The sequence below is a fragment of the Pygocentrus nattereri genome, chromosome 1 (assembly GCF_015220715.1).
Source record: "Pygocentrus nattereri isolate fPygNat1 chromosome 1, fPygNat1.pri, whole genome shotgun sequence".
Classification (NCBI taxonomy): Eukaryota; Metazoa; Chordata; class Actinopteri; order Characiformes; family Serrasalmidae; genus Pygocentrus; species Pygocentrus nattereri.
The window spans coordinates 5,236,615-5,263,077 of NC_051211.1; the positions used below are offsets into that span (position 1 = coordinate 5,236,615).

General features: G+C 40.6%; 1 protein-coding gene across 1 annotated transcript in view; it reads right to left on the reverse strand.

Moving 5' to 3' along the window:
- The window catches only part of nfatc1 (nuclear factor of activated T cells 1), a 92,242-nt gene that overhangs the window by 3,234 nt on the left and 62,545 nt on the right, over positions 1-26,463 (reverse strand). Inside the window, exon 9 of the mRNA XM_017700612.2 lies at positions 18,323-18,931. Coding sequence (XP_017556101.2) covers positions 18,323-18,931 — 609 coding nt within the window. The remainder of the gene's footprint in view (positions 1-18,322; positions 18,932-26,463) is intronic.

Here is a 26,463-nt window from a genome sequence, read left to right on the forward strand (position 1 = left end):
GAGAGAGAGAGAGAGAGAGAGAGAGAGAGGGAGAGGGAGAGCGAGAGAGAGAGAGAGAGAGAGAGAGAGAGAGAGAGAGAGAGGGAGAGAGAGAGAGAGAGAGAGAGAGAGGGAGAGAGAGGGAGAGTGTCTTCCTGCCGGCTCTCTCTCCCAGAGTTCCCACACTCTCTCCGCCTCGCTCGCTCTAACGCTGTGTTCTTTGGCTGGGCCGGGGGAAGTGACAGCGCGCGGCTTTGGGGCTAAACAAACAGCGCAGGTCTTCCTAAACGCGCTGACAGAAAGGAGGACTGGATGAGGCCACTTCATGGAGTTAGCGGTTTGGCGCATTAGCAGGGTCTTCCTAACAGAGTCCCACCGGGAGAGCACTGTGACAGTTTTCCGTTTTTGTTTTAAATGCCGTGTGTGGCTATCAGAAGATGGATAAAGTCTGTAGGAATTATGTCCTGCAAGACATGCTAAACGGTCAGTTAGGCGACGTGTCTGTCCGACACTCCATTACAGCATATCTGATTCAAAACAGCACATTCCACTCCCATTACGATGGACAGTGAGGGTCAGCGCCTGCAGCATTCCTTGGATTGCACACGAGAACCTTCAGCCATCTAATATCCTCAAGCACATGTTATGTTTTTCCTCGTTCACAATGAGGCGAATCACAGAATGACAAACTTTTCAACACTGAACATTTTAAAGGAATTCACGAAACAAAGCATCCTGAACGTGCAGGACGTGTTTTCTGATTTCTGAACTTGGGATCCCGGCCGATATTGTTTTCTACTTCATTTTAAATTCTGTATACTTCAAACAATTCTCTCTCTGACACTACAAGCCTAGATATTTAAATAAATAGATAAATAAATACAAATAAAATAGTTCTAGAATCAATAACCTAAGAGACAGGATATTTACAATAGGACCTCTCGAATAAATACATAGAGAAAATAAATATAAAATCTAGAATCTATAACCTGAGTGAGTAGAGATTTCCCGTAGCTTAATCATAAATAAATAAACAAATCAAAAAATGAATAAACAAATTCTGCAAGAATCTATAACTCAAGGCAAGAGATTTACCATAGCTCCACCTAGTGACACAAACAAATAAACAAACAAACAAACACTGCAAAAATCTATAACCCTAGAGAGAAGAGATTTCCCATAGCTTAAACCAGCTAGCTAAATAAATACATAAATAAATAAATACTGCAAGAATCTATAACTCAAGGCAAGAGATTAACCATAGCTCCACCTAGCTACACAAACAAATAAACAAATAAATAACACCGCAAGAATCTATAACCCAAGAGATAAGATTTACTATAGCTCCACCTAGCTACACAAACAAATAAACAAATAAATAACACCGCAAGAATCTATAACCCACGAGATGAGATTAACCATAGCTCCACCTAGCTACACAAACAAATAAATAACACAGCAAGAATCTATAACCCAAGAGATGAGATTTACTATAGCTCTGGCTAAATAAATAAATAAACACTGTGTGTGTATAACAGCAGCTGCACCCTCTCATCCACGCTCGTGCACTAGAGGGAGTCATTCAAGTTGTTTTAAGTTGACTCTAAGGCCAACTCACACAGCAGCAAACAGCCTTGCATTGCAGAGTTTGGAAGGAGGGAGGGAGGAAGGGAGGGAGGGAGGGAGGGAGAGGAGGGAGCCACGTGAGCTGGAGGCTGTGGCTCTCCTCCCAGCCAAGCCTGGTGGAAGCCTGCTGAGGAATTCCCTCCGAATGAACCGTGGCCTCGGCGCTCCCAGCGAAGCAGCCTGCGGGCCAGAGCGAGCGCAGAGCACTGACATTCCTCACGAAACAATGGAGCACTGGCTTCCTTTCATCTCCTCGCGTGGTGGGCTGCGACCCGCCCCACCTGACCCGGGCCTGACACAGCCTCTTCCCTCCCTAACCCCCCCCCTCGAGCGGATAGGGTGTGCAGGCCTAAGGAAATCTCCAGAGACGATGAGGTGTTTACTTTTATCCAGAAATCAGAACAGTCAAAGGTAAAATATCTCACACCGGCATCAGCTCAGAGGAACTGAACATAATACAGTGGAGCAAACCATTCACAGTTCTGCACTGTGGGTGTTTAACACACCAATGCCACGATGTGGTACGGCCCAGAGTGCACCCTTCTCTTCAAAAATCAGCACAAGTCACTGAAGCAGGAAACACATCCAACAGAAAAATCACACTGAAGCCACAAGGACTAAACATAACTCAGAGAAATCTGCAGGGACATTTCTCCACACCTCCAAAGCTCAGTGAAACAAGCTGGTTGATCATTTTCTGAAGTAATCAGACCCATTCAGTGGTGCTGAGGTCTGGACTCTGGGGCGGTCAGTCCATCGTTCAGCTTCTCTGTTTGATGTGTCCGTCTCCTTTTCTCAGTGAGGTTCTTCTTGTTCAGCTGTACATCCGTTCAGACCCACAGTGCTGAGTGGTCTTCTCACAGTGGAAGGATGGACAGAAACACCTGTGGATGTTTTCAGATCTGCAGCAGCTTGACCTTCTCCTCTCTCTCAGAGATCAAAGCTTTAAGTGCTGTTTATCTGTTGGGGCAGTTCTGGCGTCTACCAGGTCTTCCAGGTGGTTGTTAGGAGTCTCAATTTCTCTGTAGCTTTGTGGATTATCTTACATCTAATCTCCTCAAAAAGATCCCCTGAAATATCAATAAGCTGTACTCATTGACTGCTTTGACTGGAGGTGAATCGAATGGTATCAGACTTTTGTACTGTATGTAATATTTTTCACCATTATATGATACATTGTCTATATTGACCTCAAAAACAAAGCCCACGTATTTTTTTTTTCTATTCTTCTAGCCAACATCTATTTACTAGAACAAAGGCTGCAAGGCCTGGTCACAGACTGTTAAAGTGAAAGGGGACGTTCAGCAAGTTTTCAAAATTTCTGCATAATTCTGATGTTAAAATGTAACGTTATTCAGAGTTTGTTCATCACCATTCTGGAGAATCAGTGGTGATGAATACCAGACATTTAAGTTGAATCAAATCAAAGTTTTTTTTTTAGTTTTTTTTAATAGCTCTTTTTACAACAGGTCACAAAGCAGCTTTACAGAATAATCCAGGACTGAGCCCCCATGAGCTTCACCAATGGGGACAGTATCATGGTAGTCATGGGCTGGAGGTTAGGGAACCAGTCCTGTGGACCAGAAGGTTGCCGGTTCGATCCCCTCAGCTGACAGTATGTGACTAAAGTGCCCTTGAGCAAGACACCTAACCCCCAACTGCTCCCTGGGTGCTGTGGATAGGGCTGCCCACCGCTCTGAGCAAGTGTGCTCACTGCCCCCCAAGTGTGTGTGTTCACTGGTGTGTATGTGGTGTTTAAATGCAGAGGTGAAATTTCTCTATTGTGGGACTAATAAGGGTCACAAACCCCCTGAGGAGGAAACCTTGAGAGGAACCAAGACTCAAAAGGGGAACCCACCCTCCTCTGATCGACACTGCATGACGAACAATACCAGCAGACAAAGAGATCTGATCATTAGTATAACATACGGAAAAAGGGGAAAAGCAGAAATAGTGTCCATAATTTACGAAAGATGTGTAGAGGTGAGGTTTGTACAACGCTGCTCAGCAGGAACCTTAATGCCTTTAAGAGTGTAATGCCTTTATAAGCTCACTAACATGAAGCTATTGCATGAAATGGCTACAATACACCGTCCGATGCCCAAGACATAGGTGTATGATAGTTTTGAGGAGGTTTTGCGGTAAAATGTATTTTTAAAACCTGTTCACGTCAGAGAGGGACGTGCAAGGTGTTGTAAAGCAAAATAGTCCCCAAATTATCACCACCATCACATTAAAAACCTCAGAAGACACGTGCAGGTTCACTAGTGGTTTTGGATGGAAAATAAAATGTCTATATTTGTGTTGTCGTCATGGCGACCCCTGGTTCCTATCACCACCACTGTAAAGACATCTGAGTGTCTACAATCAACCATCTCACACCAAACCGCTCTGTATGACTTTGTTTACATCACAACCACAGAAACTTGAAGAATCTTTGAAAAATAAGTGTAACTTCCCTTCAACACCAACAAGTAGCTTTCTTACATGAAGAATGTGAGCATGCCTCATATTATTAACATTTTTATAGCAAAAATTTGAATTATTTACAATATTCAGGAGTGGATTTAAGTCAGCCTTGTTGGTCATGACTAAGAAACAGCAGTACACTGCTTATCCACAGACACACGATAACTCATAAATCTTTTCAAAGCTTCAAGAGGAGGAGTTCTCATGCCGATGGAGTCATAAATATTATAACCCCAGGAAGTGTCTAATCTCCCCTGAGTCTGAGGGGAGTCTGAGGCTATGAGCTACTGGCTGTCAGATCGACTGTTACTGATATTTGAACAGGAAAAGAACTAAAGAGATGGCTGAATAATTCAGAGTAGTTATTGAATAATTCTTAGTAGTTATTGAACAATTCATAGAAGCTACAGAATAATTCATAGCAGTTACTGGAAAATTCATAGTAGCTACTGAATAATTCATAGCAGCTATTGAATAATTCATAGTTGCTATTGAATAATGCATAGAAGTTTCAGAATGATTCATAGTGGTTACTGGAAAATTCATACTAGTGGTTACTGGAAAATTCATATTAGCTACTGAATAATTCATAGTAGCTACTGAATAATCCATAGCAGTTAGTGGAAAATTCATAGCAGCTACTGAATAATTCATAGTTGCTATTGAATAATGCATAGAAGCTGCAGAATAATTCATAGTTGTTACTGGAAAATTCATATTAGCTACTGAATGATTCGTAGAAGCTACTGAATAATTAATAGCAGCTACTGAATGATTCATAGAAGCTACTGAATAATTCTTAGTAGCTATTGAATAATGCATAGTAGCTACAGAATAATTCATAGCGGTTACTGGTAAATTCATATTAGCTACTGAATGATTCATAATAGTAACATCTTTTCGAAGCATCAAGAGGAGGAGTTTTCTCATGCCGATGGAGTCATAAATATTAAAACCTCAAGAACGGTCTAATCTCCCCTGAGTCTGAGGCTATGAGCTACTGGCTGTCGGGTCAGCTGTAACTAATATGTGAACAGGAAAAGAACTGAAGAGATGGCTGAATTATGGCGAGCGAATCATAAACACACGTGTGTCTCTGCAGCAGCAGCTCATACTGAAACAATTAGAAGCCTTTGACAGTCAGGGGCAATTTGCACTGATACTTCTTCATGTATAATCTGGCGAGCCAAACGACGTCTATGGGAGTTCAGACATTCATATTCAGATCTTTTCAAAGGTTCTCATCTGTCAAAACACGTGCGAGGTTCAGGAAGAAATACCTGCCTGGCCGTTGAACGTTTCATTCACATCATTCGTCATGAGATAATGGCCCCCAAAAACATCTTTTAGACATTAATACTTACTGAATGGTCTGCAGGTGTAGATGCTTGGTGGTAGAGCATGAGACATTGATCAAGCGAGATATTCAGGTAGGAGCAATGGGAAAAGTCTAGTGTTGAGCGGTAAAAGAACAGGAAAATACTGTTTATTCTAGATTTATGTATTGCAAACTGTTATTTTGAAACAAACCATCAGACATATGATGACATACATCTCAGTCACAGACATATATAAAATGACGTGTTGCCGTTTACAAAGTTTTTTTCATCAGTATTGTTAAAACTAAAAATGGGATAATTTATAGTAGCTAACAGCATCGTCATTACTGAATAATTCATGATAGTTATGGTATAATAAGTAGCATTTATGGAATTCAAAGTAGCTACTGAATAATTAATTGTAGTCATTGAATAATTCATAGCAGCTACTGAATCATTCATAGTAGTTATTGAATAATTCACAGTAGCTATTGAATAGTGGCTACTGAATAATTAATTGTAGTCATTGAATAATTCGTAGTAGCTACTGAATCATTCATAGCAGCTACTGAATAATTCAAAGTAGTTATTGAATAATTTATAGCAGCTACTCAATGATTCATCGTATTTACTGGATAATTCATAGTAGTTATTAAATAATTCATATTAGTAATTGGATCGTTCATAGCAGCTACTGAATAATTCACAGTAGCTCCTGAATAATTCATAGCGGTTACTGGAAAATTCATATTAGCTACTGAATGATTCATAGTAGTTTTTGGTAACAGTAAAAGTTAGTTATAGTAATTGTAAGTAGTGATAAGTCCTAAGTTTATAACTAAATAATAGGTCTGCAGTTTAAAGGCTTAAACAAATTGTATCCACAACTCAAATGTCTGTGCCTGTGCACGACTCTGTGGTCTGAGCTTTCTATATAATCCCCCCTTTCCCCCTTTATTTGCCACGTGTGTCCACTGTGCATCTGAATCAGCAGAGCTCGAGCTCGGCCTGCTCAAAGCCGAGTCTGGCTTTCAGCTCACTTGGAGCTGATTGCTTTCAGACTGCCATCCAAGTATCTCCTCAAAAACAAGTCACTGCTACTCCAGCTTCTCTGAGTACGCACTCAACAGTTCCAGCCATTTGAGAAGCATAACCCCCAGAAAATAAGAAGAAAACAACTTTTAACTTTTGCTTAAGGAACAAATGATGGTGTTGACACTGTATTCAGATAGTGTAAGAATATTCATTATCAGGTCAATCAGAGTGTGTTTGCGCTGCTTTATTCCAGAAGCTTTCATTTCTCTCTAGTCTTGGATAAAGACAGCACAACTCATAACATTCAATGAGTCACAACTGACTTAGAGTGGCCTGGATGGCAGTCGTCTCCATGGACCGTGTCTAATCAAAAGCTATGTTGTCATCAGTTACCATGGGATGTGTCTTATTTTGCTGCCAGATTTCATAGGAAGGGTCTAATGAGAGGTCTCCGGGTGTTGATTGGTGAATGGACCCACAATAATAAAGCTGTAGCATGAGATCATGACAACAGAACCCGAATAAGCACCGATTTGCGCCAAACTGGCAGTGGTCCAACCTGAACTCGGTCCCTTTGGCCAAGTTTGACGGTCAAAGATCAGCCACTAAAGCCTCATTTTCAACTGTTTTCCAACCAGATGACAGAGATGGGAATTTCACAAGTGAATATGAAGGCCCGGCCCAAACTGCTGCATAGAAACAACTGTCATAACCTTAGAGACAATTACGCTGAAAACATTTAGATCAGCCCCTTTAAAGGAAGCAGCGATCAGGCTGATGTTTATTTTCTGTTTATGTGAAAAGACACAAAATAAACATCCGGAAATAAACATTTAGCATTTGTCTGGTAAGGAGCATATGCTTTTTTTCTTATTTTCCTTTTTTTTTCCAATTTATTTTTAACATGTTTTTAACCTATTTTCAAATGAATCATATATATATGTGTGTGTGTGTATCCCTCTCTCTCTCTCTCTCTCTCTCTCTCTCTCTATATATATATATACACACACACACACATATATATACACACACATACACTCACCGGCCACAAGAAAAGGCACAGTGATGACGGTGGTCTGTGACGTATTTCAGAACGAAGCTCTTCATATCTTCGATTTTTGTACATACACTCACTGGCCACTTTATTAGGTACGCCTTGCACCTTCAGAACTGTCTTAATTCTTCGTGGCTCGCTTTCAACAAGGTGTTGGAAACGTTCCTCAGAGATTCTGGTTGGTTATTTGAGTTCCTGCTGTCTTTCTATCATCTGGAACCAGTCTGCCCATTCTCCTCTGACCTCTCACATCAACAAGGCATTTTCATCCACACAACTGACCGCTCACTGGATATATCCTCTTTTTCGGACAGTTTCTGCAGTTTCTGAAATACTCAGACCAGCCCGTCTGGCACCAACAACCACGCCACGTTCAAAGTCCCTTAAATCCCCTTTCTCCCCTGTTCTGATGCTCGGTCTGCACTTCAGCAAGTTGTCTTGACCACCTCTACATGCCTAAATGCACTGAGTTGCAGCCGTGTGACACATTTGAATACACAATCACGGTTTATTTTTGCTGGATTTAACAAATTAGGGGAAAAAATTCAAACATAAAATACACAAATCGCTGGTCTTTACTTCTCCTGTAAAGTTACCATGGGAGATACAAGGTTTTCATCCAACAGCCGTGATAATAACATGTTTTTCTGATTTTCTAAGTGAAAACAAGTGTATAAGTTAACAAATCCTCATGGCACTGTTCTGCACATTTTAGTGTGCAATTTGCACAGGACCATATTTTATGTTTTATATGTTAAATTGAACAAATAAACAGTAATTAAAATATGCAGATATGTGTTCTCTGTAGAGGAGATCGTTGCTTATCTCTTTGTTAAAGAAAAAAATGAAGACATTTTTAAATAACTAGTGTTTGAGTAACCGAGTAAACTGCCTGTTTGCATATGCATAACTTCACAGTAGCCACAACAAAATCCCCATAGCCTCTAACAGAGCGTGTAGATCCTTCTTCAATCTGAAAACAAACAATGGCTCAAATTATTTGTTATTACTAAGTTGTGTGAAAATGTTTCCATATCAGGCTGTTGTGACTGTGGGCTGGAAGTGAATAAGTGGATGTGAGGTAATCCAGGAACCCGCTTCCTGCTGTATAAGCGGATAAGCAACAGCTGGGGTGGCCTGATAGAGTGCGGAGACCCTGCCTGCTCCTGACCCTCAGGAAAAGGAGGGTGAGTGAGGAACTCCCAAACAATTAGCCTAGCGTTGCTGCTAGCCTCGTTAAATGGCCAGAAGCGGCAGGACTCTGGTGAAGGCTAATTGTGTTAATCAGCAGCTTGCAAGAAAAACAGACCTCAGAAAAGACCCCATACATCCTGGCTGGTTCACATTCTGAAAGGACGGCAATGCCGAGGAGCGGAATCCAGTAAAGACTGCCTTAGCTGCGCCAAACCACAAGCCCGCGAGATGTTCTTGGACCTGTTTACCAGGCCTCCTGCTATGGCGCTGTTAGTCATCCACTCCGAGAACTCACTAAAACTGAGACTCTTGAGAAAGACATGCTGCTCAATGCCTACCAAACGAAGACACTATGAAACACATCAATCAAATGCGACCGGTCAACAGTTCACTTGCTGTAAAACCACCAGGGAAAAACAGCAACACCTTAGCAACCACCTGAAATACCCTAGCAACAGCCTTGCAACCTTAGAAACCACCTAGGATACCTTTGCAACAACGTGGCAAGACCTCAAAAACCACCTGGAATACAGCCCAGCAACAATCTAGTTACACCTTAGCATCCACTGGGAATACCATAGCAACAGCCTAGCAACACCTTAGAAACCACCCGGAAGACCTTAGCACCAGCCTAGCAACACCTTAGCAACCACCAGGAATACCATAGCAACAGCATAGCAACACCTTAGCAACCACCTGGGATACCACAGCAAAAGCCTAGCAACGCCTTAGCAACCATAAGGAATACCATAACAACAGCCTAGTAACACCTTAGCAACCACCTGGAATACCACAGCAACAGCCAAGCAACACCTTAGCAACCACCTGGGATACCACAGCAAAAGCCTAGCAACGCCTTAGCAACCATAAGGAATACCATAACAACAGCCTAGTAACACCTTAGCAACCACCTGGACTAACCCTTGCAGCTCTCTTGCTTTTTGTTTTATCCTTATTTTATTCTAATTATGTTTACATGCCTGATGGAGTGCGGAGACCCTGACTGCTCCTGGCCCTCAGCACAGTAAATCAAATTTGTGTCGTTAATGATGTGACATGGTTCCTGTCACCACCACCATGTAAAATTCCTCTATAATTAAGCATTTCACATCAAACCACTCTGAAGGACTATTTTACATCTCAACATTAGAATCCCCCTTTAACGAGCAAGAAACCACTCGTCTTCCAAGCTCTCCTGCAGCAGCTCCTTGAGACTTGCTTTGCTATGATTCTGGTCCAAATTCTGGCTCTACAGGCTTGAGGTCTGGAGACTGAACACACAACCTCATTACTTTCAGCTGTTCTTCATGTTCTTCCTTCACCAGAAAGCTCTTGCATATCTTGTGTTTTGGGTTATCTTCAGCCCAACTAACCATAATTCCTTCACCAATGTTTTCCATTCGAACAACTGACTGAAACCTGGTTAGACATTAGTCATAACCTTACAAACAATTACACTGAAAACATTTAGATCAGCTCCTTTAAAGGAAGCAGCAATGTGGTTGATGTTAATCTTTTGTTAATGTGAAAAAAAAACATCAAATAAACATCCTTGAAATAAACGTTCAGCAGTTGTCTGGTAAGGAGCACATCATTTATTTTCCTTGCGTTTTATTTTTACCCTAAGCTGTCTTAAAACCTTCGTACCAAATTCGCAGTCAATGATGTATCTAGAACTTCCAGAAGGCCTAGAGCATTTTTTTTTTTCTCATGAAACTGAGACCACCCACTGTAAATCACAACATAAGTGGTCAATTCCACTATCATTTGCTATTAGGATGGTCCACTTTAGATACTTTGTAGATGCTTAATTTATTTTCATGTTACAATAATTAAGATTAAGAGACCCTTATTAGTCCCACAACGGGGAAATTTCACCTCCACATTTAAGTGAAGTGAAACACACTACACATACACACCAGTGAGCACACACACACACTAGGAGGCAGTGAGCACACTTGCCCGGAGCGGTGGGCAGCCCAATCCGCAGCGCCCGGGGAGCAGTTGGCGGTTAGGTGTCTTGCTCAAGAACACCTCAGTCATGAACTGTCGGCTCTGGGGATCGAACCGGCGACCTTCTGGTCACAAGGCTGGTTCCCTAACCTCCAGCCCACGACTGCCCCCTGTTCACTATTCACATTCAACTAAATATCTACTAAATCGCCCATGAACTCTAAACCTGCTCTAATCCTAACCCTAACCTTTACCTCAACCCAAAGCCTAAACCCAACCCTCACTCTGGTCCTAGCCCGAACCCCACCACTGTTTAGAACCAACTGAGTTTCAACAGATAGTTTGTTAACAATTTGAATATCTGTAGAGAATCTACAGGGGACTATAGTGAACTGTCCAAATAAAGTGAGACCTATTTTGTGTTCATGGGTGGAAATTGGGACTTTTCTGAATTCCATGTGAGAAAAAATTTGAACATCCTTGAAAATTGTAACGTCCACTTGGAAAACTGGGGTTTCTCAATAGCTTATCTCAGATGTCTCAGATGTTTCTGTTTGTTTATCAAATGCTTGTTTATCAAAATTGAGTTGTTCACATATTCCTTTATTCTTTTTCGGTGACTGCTTAACGTTCTGTGACCTCCAAACTTCTCCCTATAGGGTTCTATCTGTGAGCCAATCAGCACTTTCAGTACACACAAGAGGACCAATCAGGTTCTGCTTCTGTGTCATGTGACCCCACAGGTCAGTCCCTGCAGGAAAAGTTTGGAAAACTTTATGAAACATGAAAAGACGTTGTTGAAACTCTGCCTGTCTTCTTTTCTGAAGTTCTTTAAAAAGTCTTTTTGTCTTAAATGTAATAAACATTAGGCCTTAAAGGTAATACAAGAGTAAACGTTTGAACTGATGGGGTCTTCATTTCAACATAACCATTCATTTCATGCATTTAATCCGTCTTTTCATTTTCTTCTTTTTCCCAAAATAAGACATTTTGGTGCGTTAGAGTCAAAATTTTTGAGACAAAACAAAACCTCATACTGTCTTCAGACTGACCTGCCACACTGACCTACTGGGACAGTTTATTACAGTAACTGGCTGCTGTTTAACGTAAAGGACAGTTAAAGTAGTGGTTTCTACTTAAAATTGATCTCAAAAATATTTAGTACTGAACTTAATCTTGCCCTGCGATGGACTGGCGACCTGTCCAGGGTCCTTTTGCCCGAAGACTGCTGGGATAGGCTAGAGCACCCCCCCCGCGACATCGACGGAGAAGCGGCTTAGAAAATGGATGGATGGATGGATGAACTTAATCTGCAATGTTTTTTTTGAATAAGAAGGAAATGATTTGACCTAAAACAAGAAATTAATGTCAATAAATAAATAAATGAAACGTCAACAAAAAAAAATGGCATGGAAAACATTCAATTTAACATTGATGCACGTAGATGACACATGACACTTTCTTATAAAAACTAATTTTATGTTTTTAAAACAAATTACGAGTATAAACTGTTTCTCTTCCTTTAAAATCGTTGCTTCTTTTCATGTTTTGCCAGACAGAACCTTATAATTCCACTCAGAGAGTGAGTTCTTAGGATTAGAAGGTTCTGGTCGCATTTGACCAGGTCCAAAAAAACGTTCCATCTTTTACAAATTTGATGGGATCTAGTTATTGTGCATTTAGATTAAAGGTAGGTTGTCTCATATATTCAGGAGTCAGAGAGGCATTTTCAACATATCAGTTTTGCCATTTAAAATGCAAAATATTTGAAGCTCAACATCTCAAAACTGCTCAGAACGCAGATAGAACCTTATGACGAGACGTAAGTTTAAGCCTTTTGGTGCAAGACTCTTGATCAACCTGCATGCTTCCATGGACTCTATTAATAGTGAATTGCCATAGCCTACATGCACAGACACTATTAAACAGTAGTGTAACCATAAACATTGCAGCTCATTACATAAACCCCTCAATGTTCTTAAAGACCTGTTCATGGTTATAAACATACTGGCTCCTCTGGGACTCCAAATGAACTTCTAATCTGCCCCAGGGTCACCCCATGGGGTTTTAATAGGAGCATTTGCTGCAGATGCCTGGCTCACAATATGTATTAAAACTGGGTAGTCCCCATATTAGGCCCTACAGGCTCTGACCCTGCAGCTCTGGATCCATGTCTGTAGCAGACTTTGGTCCGGAGGCTTGCCAAGTCCGTATACTTTATACCAGTGAGGCCCCTCGCATTCAGAAGCTGGAGGAGATGTTGGAGCCAGGCTTGCAGCCAGGGCTAGTAAGAGTTTCCATGAGGAAAGACCTCTGGAACCTCGGAGTAACCCAAGGGAAGCCCTGGCTACACCAGTGGACCCTATCAGAGGCAACCACAGTGGATAATGAAGATAAAACCTTCAGATTGCAGGACAGCCTTAAAGTAGCACAAGATAAACAAAACGAGGATTGGGCACATGACTGGTGTGCGAGAGAATTAACACCTGATAAGAATTTACATTAAATATAGACTGAGAATGAGTAGCCGGTGCCAAGTACACATCAAATCTCCAGTTAAGTTGCTTCTGTTTAGCTCGATGTGATAAAATAGCTGTGGTTGACAAGACCTTAAAGAAACGGGGTGCCTGAAAACTGAATCCTGGCCAAAAAACGTAATGACCATTAGCTGCCGAGGCCTAATGAGCCGTATTAGCGCTGAGTGCTCAATAAAACATCCACAGCTTGCCAGAGGAGAAATGGCAGGTAATAATTTGACAAGCCAACACATAAAAACCCTAATCTCCCTGACCGCATTACGGCTTGACCACAATCCCTCATCCTGCCCTGTGTACATGCTTAGAAGAGTATGAGCTATTTTTCAACTTCATAAAAGAACATGGGACACAAATGAGGTCAACAAATTCACTAGTGCTTCCATCCTGTCAGAACTAAATCAGGGCCACAAAACTGATAATGAGACTCGATCTGTTCTGTTTTTAGTCAAATATTGGCCGTATAGACGGAGACCACCCTTCATTTATGTCTTTTCCAGTCAAAACAACCATTAAGTACAAGTTATTCATTTTTCAGCGCCAGGAAAAAAGCAGCAAACATATATTTAACCCAAAATTACACAGAAACCTCAATAACTAAATAGAAAACCTTTTTTTTTTAGGATTTGATGCTTTCATTCTTTTCAGGAGACTCACTTTCAGTTCATCTGGTCTGCAGACACACCTCCAAAGTTCAGTGTTGCAAAAGTGTTCTTATATATATATATATTACAGATTATTTATATATATATATATATATATATATTTTTTTTATATATTACAGATTATTTATATATATATATATATATATATATATATATATATATAAGAATCCATTTATATATATATATATATGTATATATATATATATATATATATATATATATATATATATATATATAATCTGTTTTTAAACAGACGGCATCTGTAAATTTATGGAGGAAAAATATATATATTTTTTAATATGGACTGATTGTAAAATAATGGAGATGTTCTTAAATTAATAGATTTGTTAGTGGATTTAAAAGTGGATTTATTGCAAATAGTGGATTTGCAAACCTATGTGGTGCTCTTCTTTTATACACAATCTAGCAATAAATGTACAGAAAATATCAATTTTTTAAAATACAGGCTGGTTGTAAAAACATTTTAAATTAATATATGTGTTCTGCTTTTTAACAGAATTCCCCAGCAGAAATAGAATTTAGCAAAACATTTACAGAAAATATGCAGTTTTTTAAAAATACAGACTAATTGTGAAATAACAGAAATTTTCCAGGTAACTAGCAGTGAAACATTTTCCTTTTTTATACGGAAGATTTTAGCGCCGTGTAAGGGTTTCTTGACAGAATCACCTGTGGAGGCTTTAAGTGCGGAGACAGTGGTGGTCCTCCACTTCTTGCAGGTGGTTTTCTCTGTAGGTTTTAATTATTTTTTGAACTTTAGTTTTGGAAACTCTTATTTTCACCTATCTTGTATCCAATCTCCCCAGAAACACTTGTACTTAATCGTTGTTTTGACTGGAAAATAAATACATGAAGGATGATCTCTGACTTTCGCACAGCTCTGTACCTGCTACGGAAATCAAGGGTAAAATGGTCATGTGACCAACATATGTGGTCATACTGAGTCCCATCCATGACCAAAGAGGAATTTTGAGGCCACTGCTTCTGAGAAACGGTGATGCTTTACAATAAGACTGTCCTTATAAACAAAAAATCATTCTCAGCAGACGTGGTGCTGGTGTGTTAGTTTGTGTTGTGCCGGTACGAGTGGATCAGACACAGCAGTGCTGCTGGAGTTTTTCCATATTTTAAAACTAAATCAGGGTCATCAATTACAATTTTGAGGCCATTGTTTCTGAGAAACGGTGATGCTTTACAATAAGACTGTCCTCATAAACAAAGGGTGTATAAATTAAAAAATATATAGTTTATTAATTAATCATGAACACTTCAAACATCAATAAACCGAGAATGTAACCTAGAATGGCACAGCTCTGTACCTGCTACGGAAATCAAGGGTAAAATGGCCACGTGGGAGTGAACAGACGCTGCTGAAAGACCACCAGTGTAGATGATTTATATCTTCTCCCTTTCCCTCCACCACAGCACTACGCTGAGTGTTGAAATCAGACCTTCTGCCAAGCATGTGGTGTCAGGAATACTTCAACAGATTCCTCTTTGGTCATCGATAGGACTCAGGTCACATAGAGTAGTGCTTTTAATAACAGGAAAGATGTTGTTTATGAGCTACAACTGCAAAGTCTATACATTTTCAGTCATATAATCAGGTTCAGAATTATTATCACCTCATAAAGCTCACCAGAAGCGATAATAAGCATGAAAGTATGCATGTAAGTAGATAAATTAATAAGTATAAGTACATACATGTAAGTACATACATAAATAATTAAGTAATTAAGTATGTATGTAAGTAAATAAGTATATGAGTACATAAGTAAGTAATTAAGTATGTAAATACTGAAGTTAGTATGTAAGAACATAACATAAGTAATTAAGCATGTAAGTACGCATGTAGGTATGTAAGTACATAAGTAAGCAATTAAGTATGTAAATACATTAGTACATAAGTAATTAAGTACATAGGTATTTAAGAAGCTAAGTAAATATTTAAGTACATAAGTAAGTAAGTACATGCATAGGCAAGTAAGCAAGCAAATGAAAACAGGAAATCAGGACATGTAACGTTTAATGTTCATATAGGGGTAAAATACAAACTTTTATTCCACGTATAAAACTACTAATGCCTTTTTCCCCCAAACCTTCTTCTTAGAGCGTCAAATTACTGGCAATGCTAAGAAGCGTTTTACATAATTCAAACAAAGTTCAGTGTGTTCAGTAAAGCTAACAGAGCTGACTTAAATCTACTACTAATCTTCTCTATAAACGGCCGGAAACGTGAGGAATCCATAAAATAAACCAAAGACATGTTGGGCTACAGGGGTGTTTGGTTTCATGCTGAAGTGAGAAAGTCTCCAAAGCAACAGTCAAGCACCACATCTACGCTGATGCTATTTTGAAGAGTTGCCAGAATAAAGCTCTTACTAACAGCAACAAACAAATCAAAGCTTGTGGAGTGCGGAAGAGGTCATTAGGACCTCGGTTGGAAGGTGCTATGCTATGAGAGAGCAAGTTTTAATGCCCTGACCACTCAAAACAACTGGACAACACAAGAGCCTAAATAAATGCAAAATTATTGTTCATAAATGCCCTTTAAATGAAATAAATATGCACGTTAGAACTGAGATTTATCTAGCACAGCTGCCAGTAGGCCATCAAGCATCGGCAGGAACAATAAACTGTGAAAAATGAGAGATCAACTAAACTCACATTGATGATCAGGCAGAACGTTCTGACCACCTCCTCGTTTCGACGCTCACTGTCCACTTTATCAGCTCCACTTACTGTATAGCTGCACTCTGTAGTTCTACAGTTACAGACTGTAGTCCATCTGTTTCTCTGATACTCTGTTACCCTGTTCTTCAGTGGTCAGGACCCCCATGGACCCTCACAGAGCAGGTATTATTTGGGTGGTTAGTTTGTGTTGTGCCGGTATGAGTGGATCAGACACAGCAGTGCTGCTGGAGTTTTTTCATATTAAAACTAAATCAGGGTCATCAATTACAATTTTGAGGCCACTGTTTTTGAGAATATAAATAATAAGACTATCTTCATAAACAAAGGGTGTATAAATTAAAAAATATATAGTTTATTAATTAATCATGAACACTTCAAACATCAATAACATGCTATTTTGAGACATACATAAACAGTGTTGCTTGCCAAATAGTGAGCCCACACTGTTAAAGCTCAGATCTTGCTGACTGCTTTTATTGCTTTGTCTACTCCATCGGTCAGCATTAAACCGGTCAGCTTAATCAATATTCATCAGATAGAGCAGCACACTGTTGCCCTTTACACGTGTGTTATAACTGTTTTTAATGATTTTTAAGGTGTTTATGACCTAATTAATAACCATTAATAAACTAAATTCAAACCATTCATAAACCCGTGTTCCTTTAAGGGTGGAGTTACTGTAAAGTGGAACTGAGAAACAACTCAACTTTTTTTTATCCAGGTGAGGATAAAGTCACCAAACACTATTATATCACTAATAAGTGCACAAGAATGAAAAATAGAGTGGTAGAAATATTAGAAATATGATTTTGGAAACAGGGGTCATATTACAGTCTGGAATCGTATCTGCATTAACTCCAGATAAGACAGTGTCACAGAAACATCCTGACTAGACTAAAACTCCTAAATACTGTCCTAACTTTAGGATAAACAGAGGAGTCTTAACTTCTGTTTTAACCGTCTTTCTATTGTTTTCTGAAGTGTCAGGCAGCTCAGTTCACTGTAGTTACTTGGGGGAAAACTTCTGGTTCCATTGACTTACATTAGAAGTACAGCTGGGTGTTTCCTTCTCCTGTAAAGTTACCATTTTGGAGATACGAGGCTTTGTTCTTTATCTACACTGAAAACGGTGCTTTGACTTGTCCGTTTTCTTTTAACAGCATTTTAAAAACCCCAGACGCTGCAGACACGACCTCCACCACCCCATCTTATTACCGCCGTGTGTTAATGTTGATGAAAACCCATCAGATAAAATATTACAGTGATGGTGGTGAATAATGAGGAGACAGAGCTGAACCTGTGTCTGTTTAGTATTAGAACAACGTTAGCGCGTTTGGCTAAAGCGTTTGGGAAATGAAACTGAAACTGGGGAGCAGCGACGCTCTGGTAAACAGCAGGGGGCGCTCTCACAACTTCTTAACTTCAGTTTTCACTTTTTAACTGTAGCTAGCTGTCTGGTTAGCTATCATGATTGCTTTGATTACGTGTTTACGTCTCAGCTGTGTGCGTATGGTCGGTTGCTAGGTGACAGACATGACAGTTGATTGTTGAATTTGCTGGAGAAAGTTAAGATTTCCTAACATGAGATAAGACGCTCTAAGATAAGATTATTAAATTAAGATCAGATTTGCTTCTGTAATACGAATTTGTGAAACATCTGTCAGATCTTAAGACAAAAAGATAGGAAGGTGTTTGTAATACGGTTAATAAGGTGATATACTCTGGTGGTCCCACCACCATCTAACAGGTGTACATTAACACTGATTGTACTAGACTTACCGTCATCTAGGTACATTTGATCCAGTTCCTGGGGCTCCTGCTTGATGCTCACAGCCAGCATTGGAGGAGCTCCCTCGTCTTGCAAAAGCGGAGAAGATCCACTCCTTGCTGGTGCTTTTGGCAGCGTCGGTGTCTCGCTGGACACTGGCGAGGGGGCCAGACCTTGGCTGGAGTTGAAGACGAGCTCAGGAGCAGAGCTTGGGGTCGAGGGATGAGAGCCTGGAGAAGAGGAGGCGCTACCTGATGGGTAGAGGACGGCCTGCTGATAGCGGCCCGGCGTGGGCTGGATGGCGGAGACGTGAGGGATGACGACTGGCCCAGGGTTGGCACCTGTGGAGAGGCACTGGGGGACGAAGTGTGTGGGGGAGAGATCCTGCATCTTGGGGCTGGTGCTGGGGGAGGAAGAAGAGCAGGACAGGGACGAAGGTTTGGCCGCAAGTCTCGGAGGGCTGACCGCATAGACGGCCGTAACGCTGGCCCTGTGATCCGAAGGCAGGGCTTGCTGAGCGTAGTACTGCTTGGAGGGCAAGGTGAGGCTGGAGGGATGCTGCTGAGCGCACACGTGAGGGAGGTCATAGTCATCATGGGGCTCCGTCTTTATGGTGGGAACTGAGAGAGACCACAAGAAAAAAAGAAGGAATAAACACGCACAGTAGGCTCATGTGACTTCATGTGAGCTGGTGAGATGGAGTGGGTTTGTGGCTAGGAAACCCAGAGCCAAACAAACATTCTCATCAATGAGACCGTGTGTCTGAAGCAACGTGCTCCCGCCCAACTGAAAATATTTAAAGAAAGAAGGGGGAAAAAAAGGGATGAATCATCACCACAAGAGACTTCCAGCTGCTTCTAAAATAAAAGGCTATTTTCTTTGGAGCTTTCCCCAGAGCTAATATGCCATGAGCATGCATTATGAGATATTTTGCTGCTCCAGCTCCGACAGAGTTATGCAGATTTTAATTAATTAGGCATAAAAATCTAGATAATTACACAGACTCATCTGAAGAATCAAACTGTTTAATTTACTGATACATCTTTGGTTTGAGAAAATTGAAGGGCCTTTTGCGTTTGGACACGCGATTCAATTTAAGAAACGGGTCAAGCAGGGACGTACAGCATTCTTTCTTTTGGGAATGGACTGCTATTCTGACATTTATACTTTCTCGCTGTCTATCCTTCAGACGTCTGCTGTGCTTGAACAATTCAGCCTTAATGCTCTATAAAGAAACTGAATGGCCATTCATATTATTAGCAAGCCCTTAGTAATGTCTTTAAATGGCCAGGTTCCATCAGTGGGTCCAGACTTTTATTACACCTAATTTAACAATATCTGAGACAGTCTGTATTATATACCACATAATTGCTAAATAATAATCCCTAGGATGCAATAAATCTAGGAATTTAAATGAGTTAAAGATGCTTCTGTCTATGATATACTATGAAGATAGCCCTGACATTGTGAGAGTTTGCGAGCTTGTATCCATATAAGGACTATACAGCTTTGATATTTTGGATTTTTAAAATTTTCAACAATATTTTATTCATTTAAATTCAATATATCATCATGTCTAAAAAAGTTGGGAAAGTATGTGAAATGTAACTAAAAACAGAAAGCAGTGATTTTTAAATCCGATTTCATGTGTAATTAAGGTATTAAATGTTTTACCTTTTCACCTTCATACAGTTCTTTGTGAATATATACCTGAAGTTGATGCCTATAACACACTGTCAAGGCAGGGCCCCATAAGACCAAGATCATTGTGAAATGTTCAAACACGTGATGTATTTATGCTTCAGTATGAATGGAGCATCCAAGAAAAATCCATATTTATGAATTTCAGTTGAGGCTTTGATTTGTCCACATTTGTCCAGACTTCTGTGACTCAAGCTTATCTGAAATGGACTGATGCACAGTGGAACAGTGCATTGTGGTCCATCTTTCAGATTGTTTATGGAAGCAATGGATATTGTGTTTTCCAAGCCAAAGTAAAGGACCCGATTGTTACCAGTGTAAAGTTCAAAATCAGCATCTCTCATGGTATGGGTGGGTGTATATGTGTGGGGCAGTATTAGTGAATAACTTGCACACCTTTGAAAGCACTCTTAACGTTGAAAGAAATATTGTTGCTGTCATAGCAGAACCTCATGTTAACTTTATGAGAAAAGTTTAAAAGTTTAAAGTTTAAAAGAAAATCTTAACCCCTTAAATGGCCCAAAGTTTAACACACACTTCTATAATCTAAGACAAGCTTGGCCACTTTGCAGTGAAGTCTCTGTACGCTCTTAGAAAAGATGGTTCTTCAAGGAAATCAATGAATCAATTCAAAGAAAATGGTTCTATAAAGAACCGTGAGCACTCAAAGAACCCTTTGCATGGTTAAAGGGTTCCTTGCATCATGAAATAGTTCTTCAGACTGATGGAGAATGTGCTGTAGATGGCTATATATAGAACCTCTTTGAAAAAGATTCTATACGGCACGCAAAAAGGCTCTTCTGTTGTTACAAGCTTGACATTATGGCCATATAAGAACCCTTTTGGGTGCTATATAGAACACTTTTTAAAAATGTTCTATATAGAACCATCGACAGCACACTTACAAACCTTTTCATGATGCAAAGAACCCTTTAATAGTTTTAGCTAAATATGTTCTTTATAGGACCATTTTCTTTACTGAAGAACCCTTAAAGAACCACCTTATTAAGAGTGCTATTACTGAATAATAAGCCTTAGTATGTAATAAGCCTGAGATTGTAAGGGGTTCAGGTAAGCAGATTTTTATTCCAAGTGATTTTGGACCATTTTCATTGTAACAATGTGACACAACATGAAGGCCAAAATGAAGAATTCAAATTCTACATTATTTGGCACATCATGAAGTGCAAAAAGCCCCCATGGTTACGCAGCTGAAGACTCGTTTAACAGAAAAATGGCAAAAAAAAAAAATGAGCCCAAAGCCCAGTTCAATAATCAACAACCACTGGTTTGATTAGCACTTCACATACTGTCCCGCCTTTTTGGGAAGTGTGGTAGACTTTTCTATGGTAAAACACCCCGTCTTCCCTCATCTATGCAATACCTAACTACATTTTATTTTAAGGTAAGTGCAGGCAGTGGAATAATCTGTGTGAAACGCTTTCCAGTGGTTTATTGGAATGAGCAATTTCAAGCACATGCTATCAGTTGTCTGATCTCACCTCCCCTTAAGTAACCATATAAGTAACGCTACCCTGACGTCACCACTGACCCTTCTAGAAACCACAATACTGCAACATAAGCTCTTTCACTTGAGATTGAGACATCAGTTAAAGCCACACGCTCCACCCTCCACCTCAGAGGGCTTTGAGTTTTGCTTGGGATCCTGTCGACACCATGCAGAAGAAGAGGAACTCACCAACCGCAGGTTTAAAATAGAACCCAGACACCTATTTTAGGTCTGACTGGAGGAAATGAGGCATCAATCACATGACAGGCTGATGCAGTGTCTATGAGACGAGCACATGTCTATGCTTATAACCTCGCAGCTGCACATATGTGCCGCTTGGCAACCTCAGAGGCTCGGGAACTTGTGTTTGTGTTTTGAAGAAGGCTGAACACCTGTGACCTGACCACCCCTTGGGGCAGTCTAGAGTTTAACATGTTATTTGTTGTGTTACGGCACTGTTCTGTAGCGCAGCGTGACGTCTCTCAGCCTCATCAGCTTGACAGAATGATCATGATTCTTACTACATTTCCCAGCATGCATTACGCACACAAATCATACAAACACTGGGAGTCCCTGTGGTGAGTCGGCATCTGTTTACAGAAGATGCAGCGATGGTTCAATCTTTAAAGGGTCTCTTTAAGGTACAGAGCCATCTATTTAGCGTTCTACTTACTACCTTGCATGAATTTTGTCTGGATCTAACTGGGTTGCTATGGAGACGACTCCTCTAGAAATGTTATCAGGTAATTACTCAATGAAGCAAACGGAAAGCTGCACTGAAAATACACAGAAACTCACATCATGCAATTCAATCAGTTCATTCATCTACTTTAGACGAGGGGTTCAAAGTGAAGAAATCAGAAATATGTTTAACCCCTTAAAATCTCAGGGTTATCACATACCACGGCTTACGTTTTTCAAAAGGGTTCCATACAGTACCAAACAGGGTTCTTCTACTGTTACAGACTTGACACTGAGTGCGTTTACATGCACCCAATAATCAGATAACTGTAGAAAATCAGATTTTGTCAGTAATCTGATCAAATTGTTCACATGCACTCGAGTAATCAGATAATGGGGAAACTCTGGGTCTACATGAGTCAGACAGTCATCAGATTTCTGCTTTGCAACCAGCCAATAGAAGATGTGACATAAACATAATGTAAAACTGAAACTTCATACCGTGAGCTTTTAAAAAACTTGAACTGAAAACTGAAAATATGAACATACACCATCTAGAAGACGAAGAATATTCAAATCCTCTATTTCGTGTTTGGTTTCAGCGCCGCTCCAAGTGTTTTGCTGCGTCTTGCGATGTCTACCGTCTGATCTCGCGCATGCGCAAACTGAGAAATCCGAGAGAAATCAGATTACGAGTCTACATGGACTGAGAAATCTGATTACTGAGCTAAAATCCAGCCTCTTTATCAGATCTCTTAATCAGATTTTTAGATCGGAGTACGGTGTTTACATGACCATTTGAATAATCTGATAACTGCGGAAATCTGATCATGAAGTAGATTATTGACGGCATGTATACAGACTCATTGTAACACTATGAGAACCCATTCATGATGCAAAGAACGATTTAATCAATTTAGCTCTTTGAATCTCTTTGGTTCTTTATAGAACCATTTTCTTTACTAAAGAACCCTCAAAGAACCCTCTTTTTAAGAGCCTTAGTCCCACAACGGGGAAATTTCACCTCCACATTTGACCCGTCTGTGCAGTGAAAGACCACATACACAACAGTGTATACAACACACACTAGGGGGCAGTGAGCTCACCTGCCCGGAGTGGTGGGCAGCCCTATCCATGGTGCCCAGGGAACAGTTGAGGGTTAGGTGCCTTGCTCAAGGGCACTTCAGTTATGCCCTGTCGGTGCAGGGGATTGAGCTGGCGACCTTCTGGTCACAAGGCTAACCTCCAGCCCACGACTGCCCCCTACATACATCTACATGAAGTGGAGAGGAGAAATGGAGAGGCCATCCGACCATCTGATCCATCTTCCACCTGACTTTAAAGGAGTACTCCAGCGCTTTTCAGTCCAATTTCTATCTACTGCATCTCTTTTGTTTCAGCCTTTTCCCTCATAGACACATATTTCAAACATTTGCAGAATTCTGCAACTGCCCATTGACTTCTACAGAGAGATTCACTCGAAAGAGGCCTCGGGTATTCTGTTGTAACTCTCGTTAGGATGAAGCAATCTGAGCCAAAAAAATACGTGACATACCTTAACGTATATATAATTGACTGCATCACATGCAAGGCTGAAAATGATCTCCGTTTTCTGCCAGACACATGAAGGAGTACAGAAGACACACGAAGGTTAAATGTCGCGATGGCTGTCCGGCACCTTCCTCATCGCTCTGACGGAGGGGGATCCCGGCTTGTTCGGAGCTCCATATACTGAGGAGCTCTTTGCACATTATTTCGTTCAGTCCTAGCGAGAGTTATTACAGAATATCTGGGGCCTCTTTCAAGTGAATCTCCCTGTATTATAAGCGCATTTTGAATGTTCTTTTCTAAGTGCAGGGAAACGAGCTGAAATTCTAGTCTGTGGTTATCAACCGTATTCAGATGCAGCAGATGGAGATTAGGTTGAAATATGTTGGGAGAAGTCCTGTAAAGGGGAACTCCACCAAGTTTATTCTTTTTTTTAAATCCATCATTGTCATTTTTGACTGACGTCATGATGGAATTACGCAGAAAGCTTAAAAAAGTTGAACTGAAACTGAAATTCCCATTTCAGCACATTGCAGTAAGCAACAGAACATGTTGCAAAATACTTAAAGGGAAATTCCACCAATATTTAAAAATCTCTGCATAACTCGGTCGTAGATGTAAACAAAGCTATTCAGAATACTTTGATGTGAACGGCTTCATTCTAGAGAAATCAGTGATCAGATGTCTTTACAGTGGCGGTGATAGGAACCAGGGGTTGGCATGGCTACATCACAAATATAGCCATTTTATTTACTATGCAAAACCACCAGTGAACCCACACGAGCCTTCTGAGTTTTATATGTATTGCTGATGATGCCAAAATAGTGCTAAATCTAAATAAATGTAAAAAAAAGTTTTACTTTAAATGCAAGGGCGGCACGGTGGCGTGGTGGGTAGCGCTGTCGCCTCACAGTGAGGAGGGCCTGGGTTCGATTCCCCGGCCGGGTGACTGGGGTCCTCTCTGTGTGGAGTTTGCATGTTCTCCCCGTATCTGCATGGGTTTTCTCCGGTTTCCTCCCACAGTCCAAAGACATGCAGTCAGGCCAATTGGACGTGCTAAATTGCCCGAGTGTGTGAGTGACTGTCTGTGTCTGACTGTCTGCCCTGTGATGGACTGGCGACCTGTCCAGGGTGTGTCCTGCCCTCCGCCCGAAGACTGCTGGGATAGGCTCCAGCACCCCCCGCGACCCTGACGGAGAAGAGGCTTAGAAAATGGATGGATGGATGGACTTTAAATGCATTTATTAGTTTTTGGGGGGACTATTTTGCCCTTTAATACCCCGCTTGAAACTCTGGCTTTTAGAAAGGAGGTTTAAGGCTAAAATCTTCTCACACCTCAGACATCAGACAGCGTATTCAAACCATTTCACGTAATAACTTTCTGTGAGGGAGCTTGTAGAGGTGGACGTCTGGTTCCTATCACCACCACTGTGAGCAGTTCTGACTCGGCAAGTTTCTCTAGAACGGAGCGTTTCACACCAAACCGCTCTGATTGAATGAATCTGAATGTATTTGCATCGTAACTATTTAATTACGCAGATATTTTTGCACAATAGGTGGAATTCCCCTTTAAGCTCAGATGAGATGGATCTATTGGTCAGCTATGGTGAATCTGCTCCATTCCTCCAGGTGCCCAGTGTCTGATCTGGGAGGACAGTGCGGCTCTGTGAGAGGGGACAGAGAGTCCTTGCAGTGGCTAGTCTGAGAGAGACAGGGCAGGGCCAGGCACGGCTGGCTCTGAATCACAGCTTTGAACCACCCACTGGTTACGCACCCTAATCCTGGGGCAATTAGGAGTGGTTTGGACTTTTTAAAGGTTGGGTCATTTTTTTTTTTTTCTTTACCTAAAATTTCATCTGACAACTGGCTGGCACGTGAATACTAGCTTTCACATAGTCAGCTCCACCCCGCCGTCGCCCTTCCAGTGCTCCTATAACTTAACAGGTATGGAAAAGAGCATGTTTATGGAGATGACTTTAGCAGTGGGAGTAATTCACTTCATCGCTAACTCATCCCCTTCACCGAGCCGCTGGATTAGAAAACGGACAATTCCGGTTTAAAAGTCCGACTGTCTGAGCCATGTCGATGTAAAGTGCTCGATATACACAAATAAGTCTATTTTGTTTAGTTTTTGTAAATGTTGAAGTTATTAAAAACGTTATCATTATAACTTCATTGCTTGGTGGAAGAATTGTTTATTGTGATTATCACTGATGCATTTCCAGGGATGGGGGAGGTGCTAAGTAGCCAGGAGCTGCATCCACTACAGTTTTATTGAATGCAGCCAGGAGCTGTAGCACCTACAAATTTTTATGTAGCTATAGCAAAAATTTTCACTTCAATTTTGCTACAGGCTTCAATTTAATTTCAAGAGTTGACGTGTTTTGCACAAAGTTGTTTGGTTTGTATTAGTTTTGTTGAATTGTGTAAAAAAAAAAAACCCGGAACAATTGATTTTGCCTTTAGTCTTAATTTTTGTTGGATATCACGCCTTTGGTTGTGTAAGTTTGATTGTTTGTCACTTAAACTCACTTTTTGCTGATATTTTTGGATATTTGCAGCTTTTCAATTGTTTCTTTCTTTCAGACGTGATTAAATGCAGTGTCTTGTTCACACTGTCAGTTGGGCCTATTTGGTGTGTCAGGTGCAGATTCACAAATATTCTGACAATCGCGCTTTGAAAGTAGCTAAAAAGTAGCCATTACTTTTCAA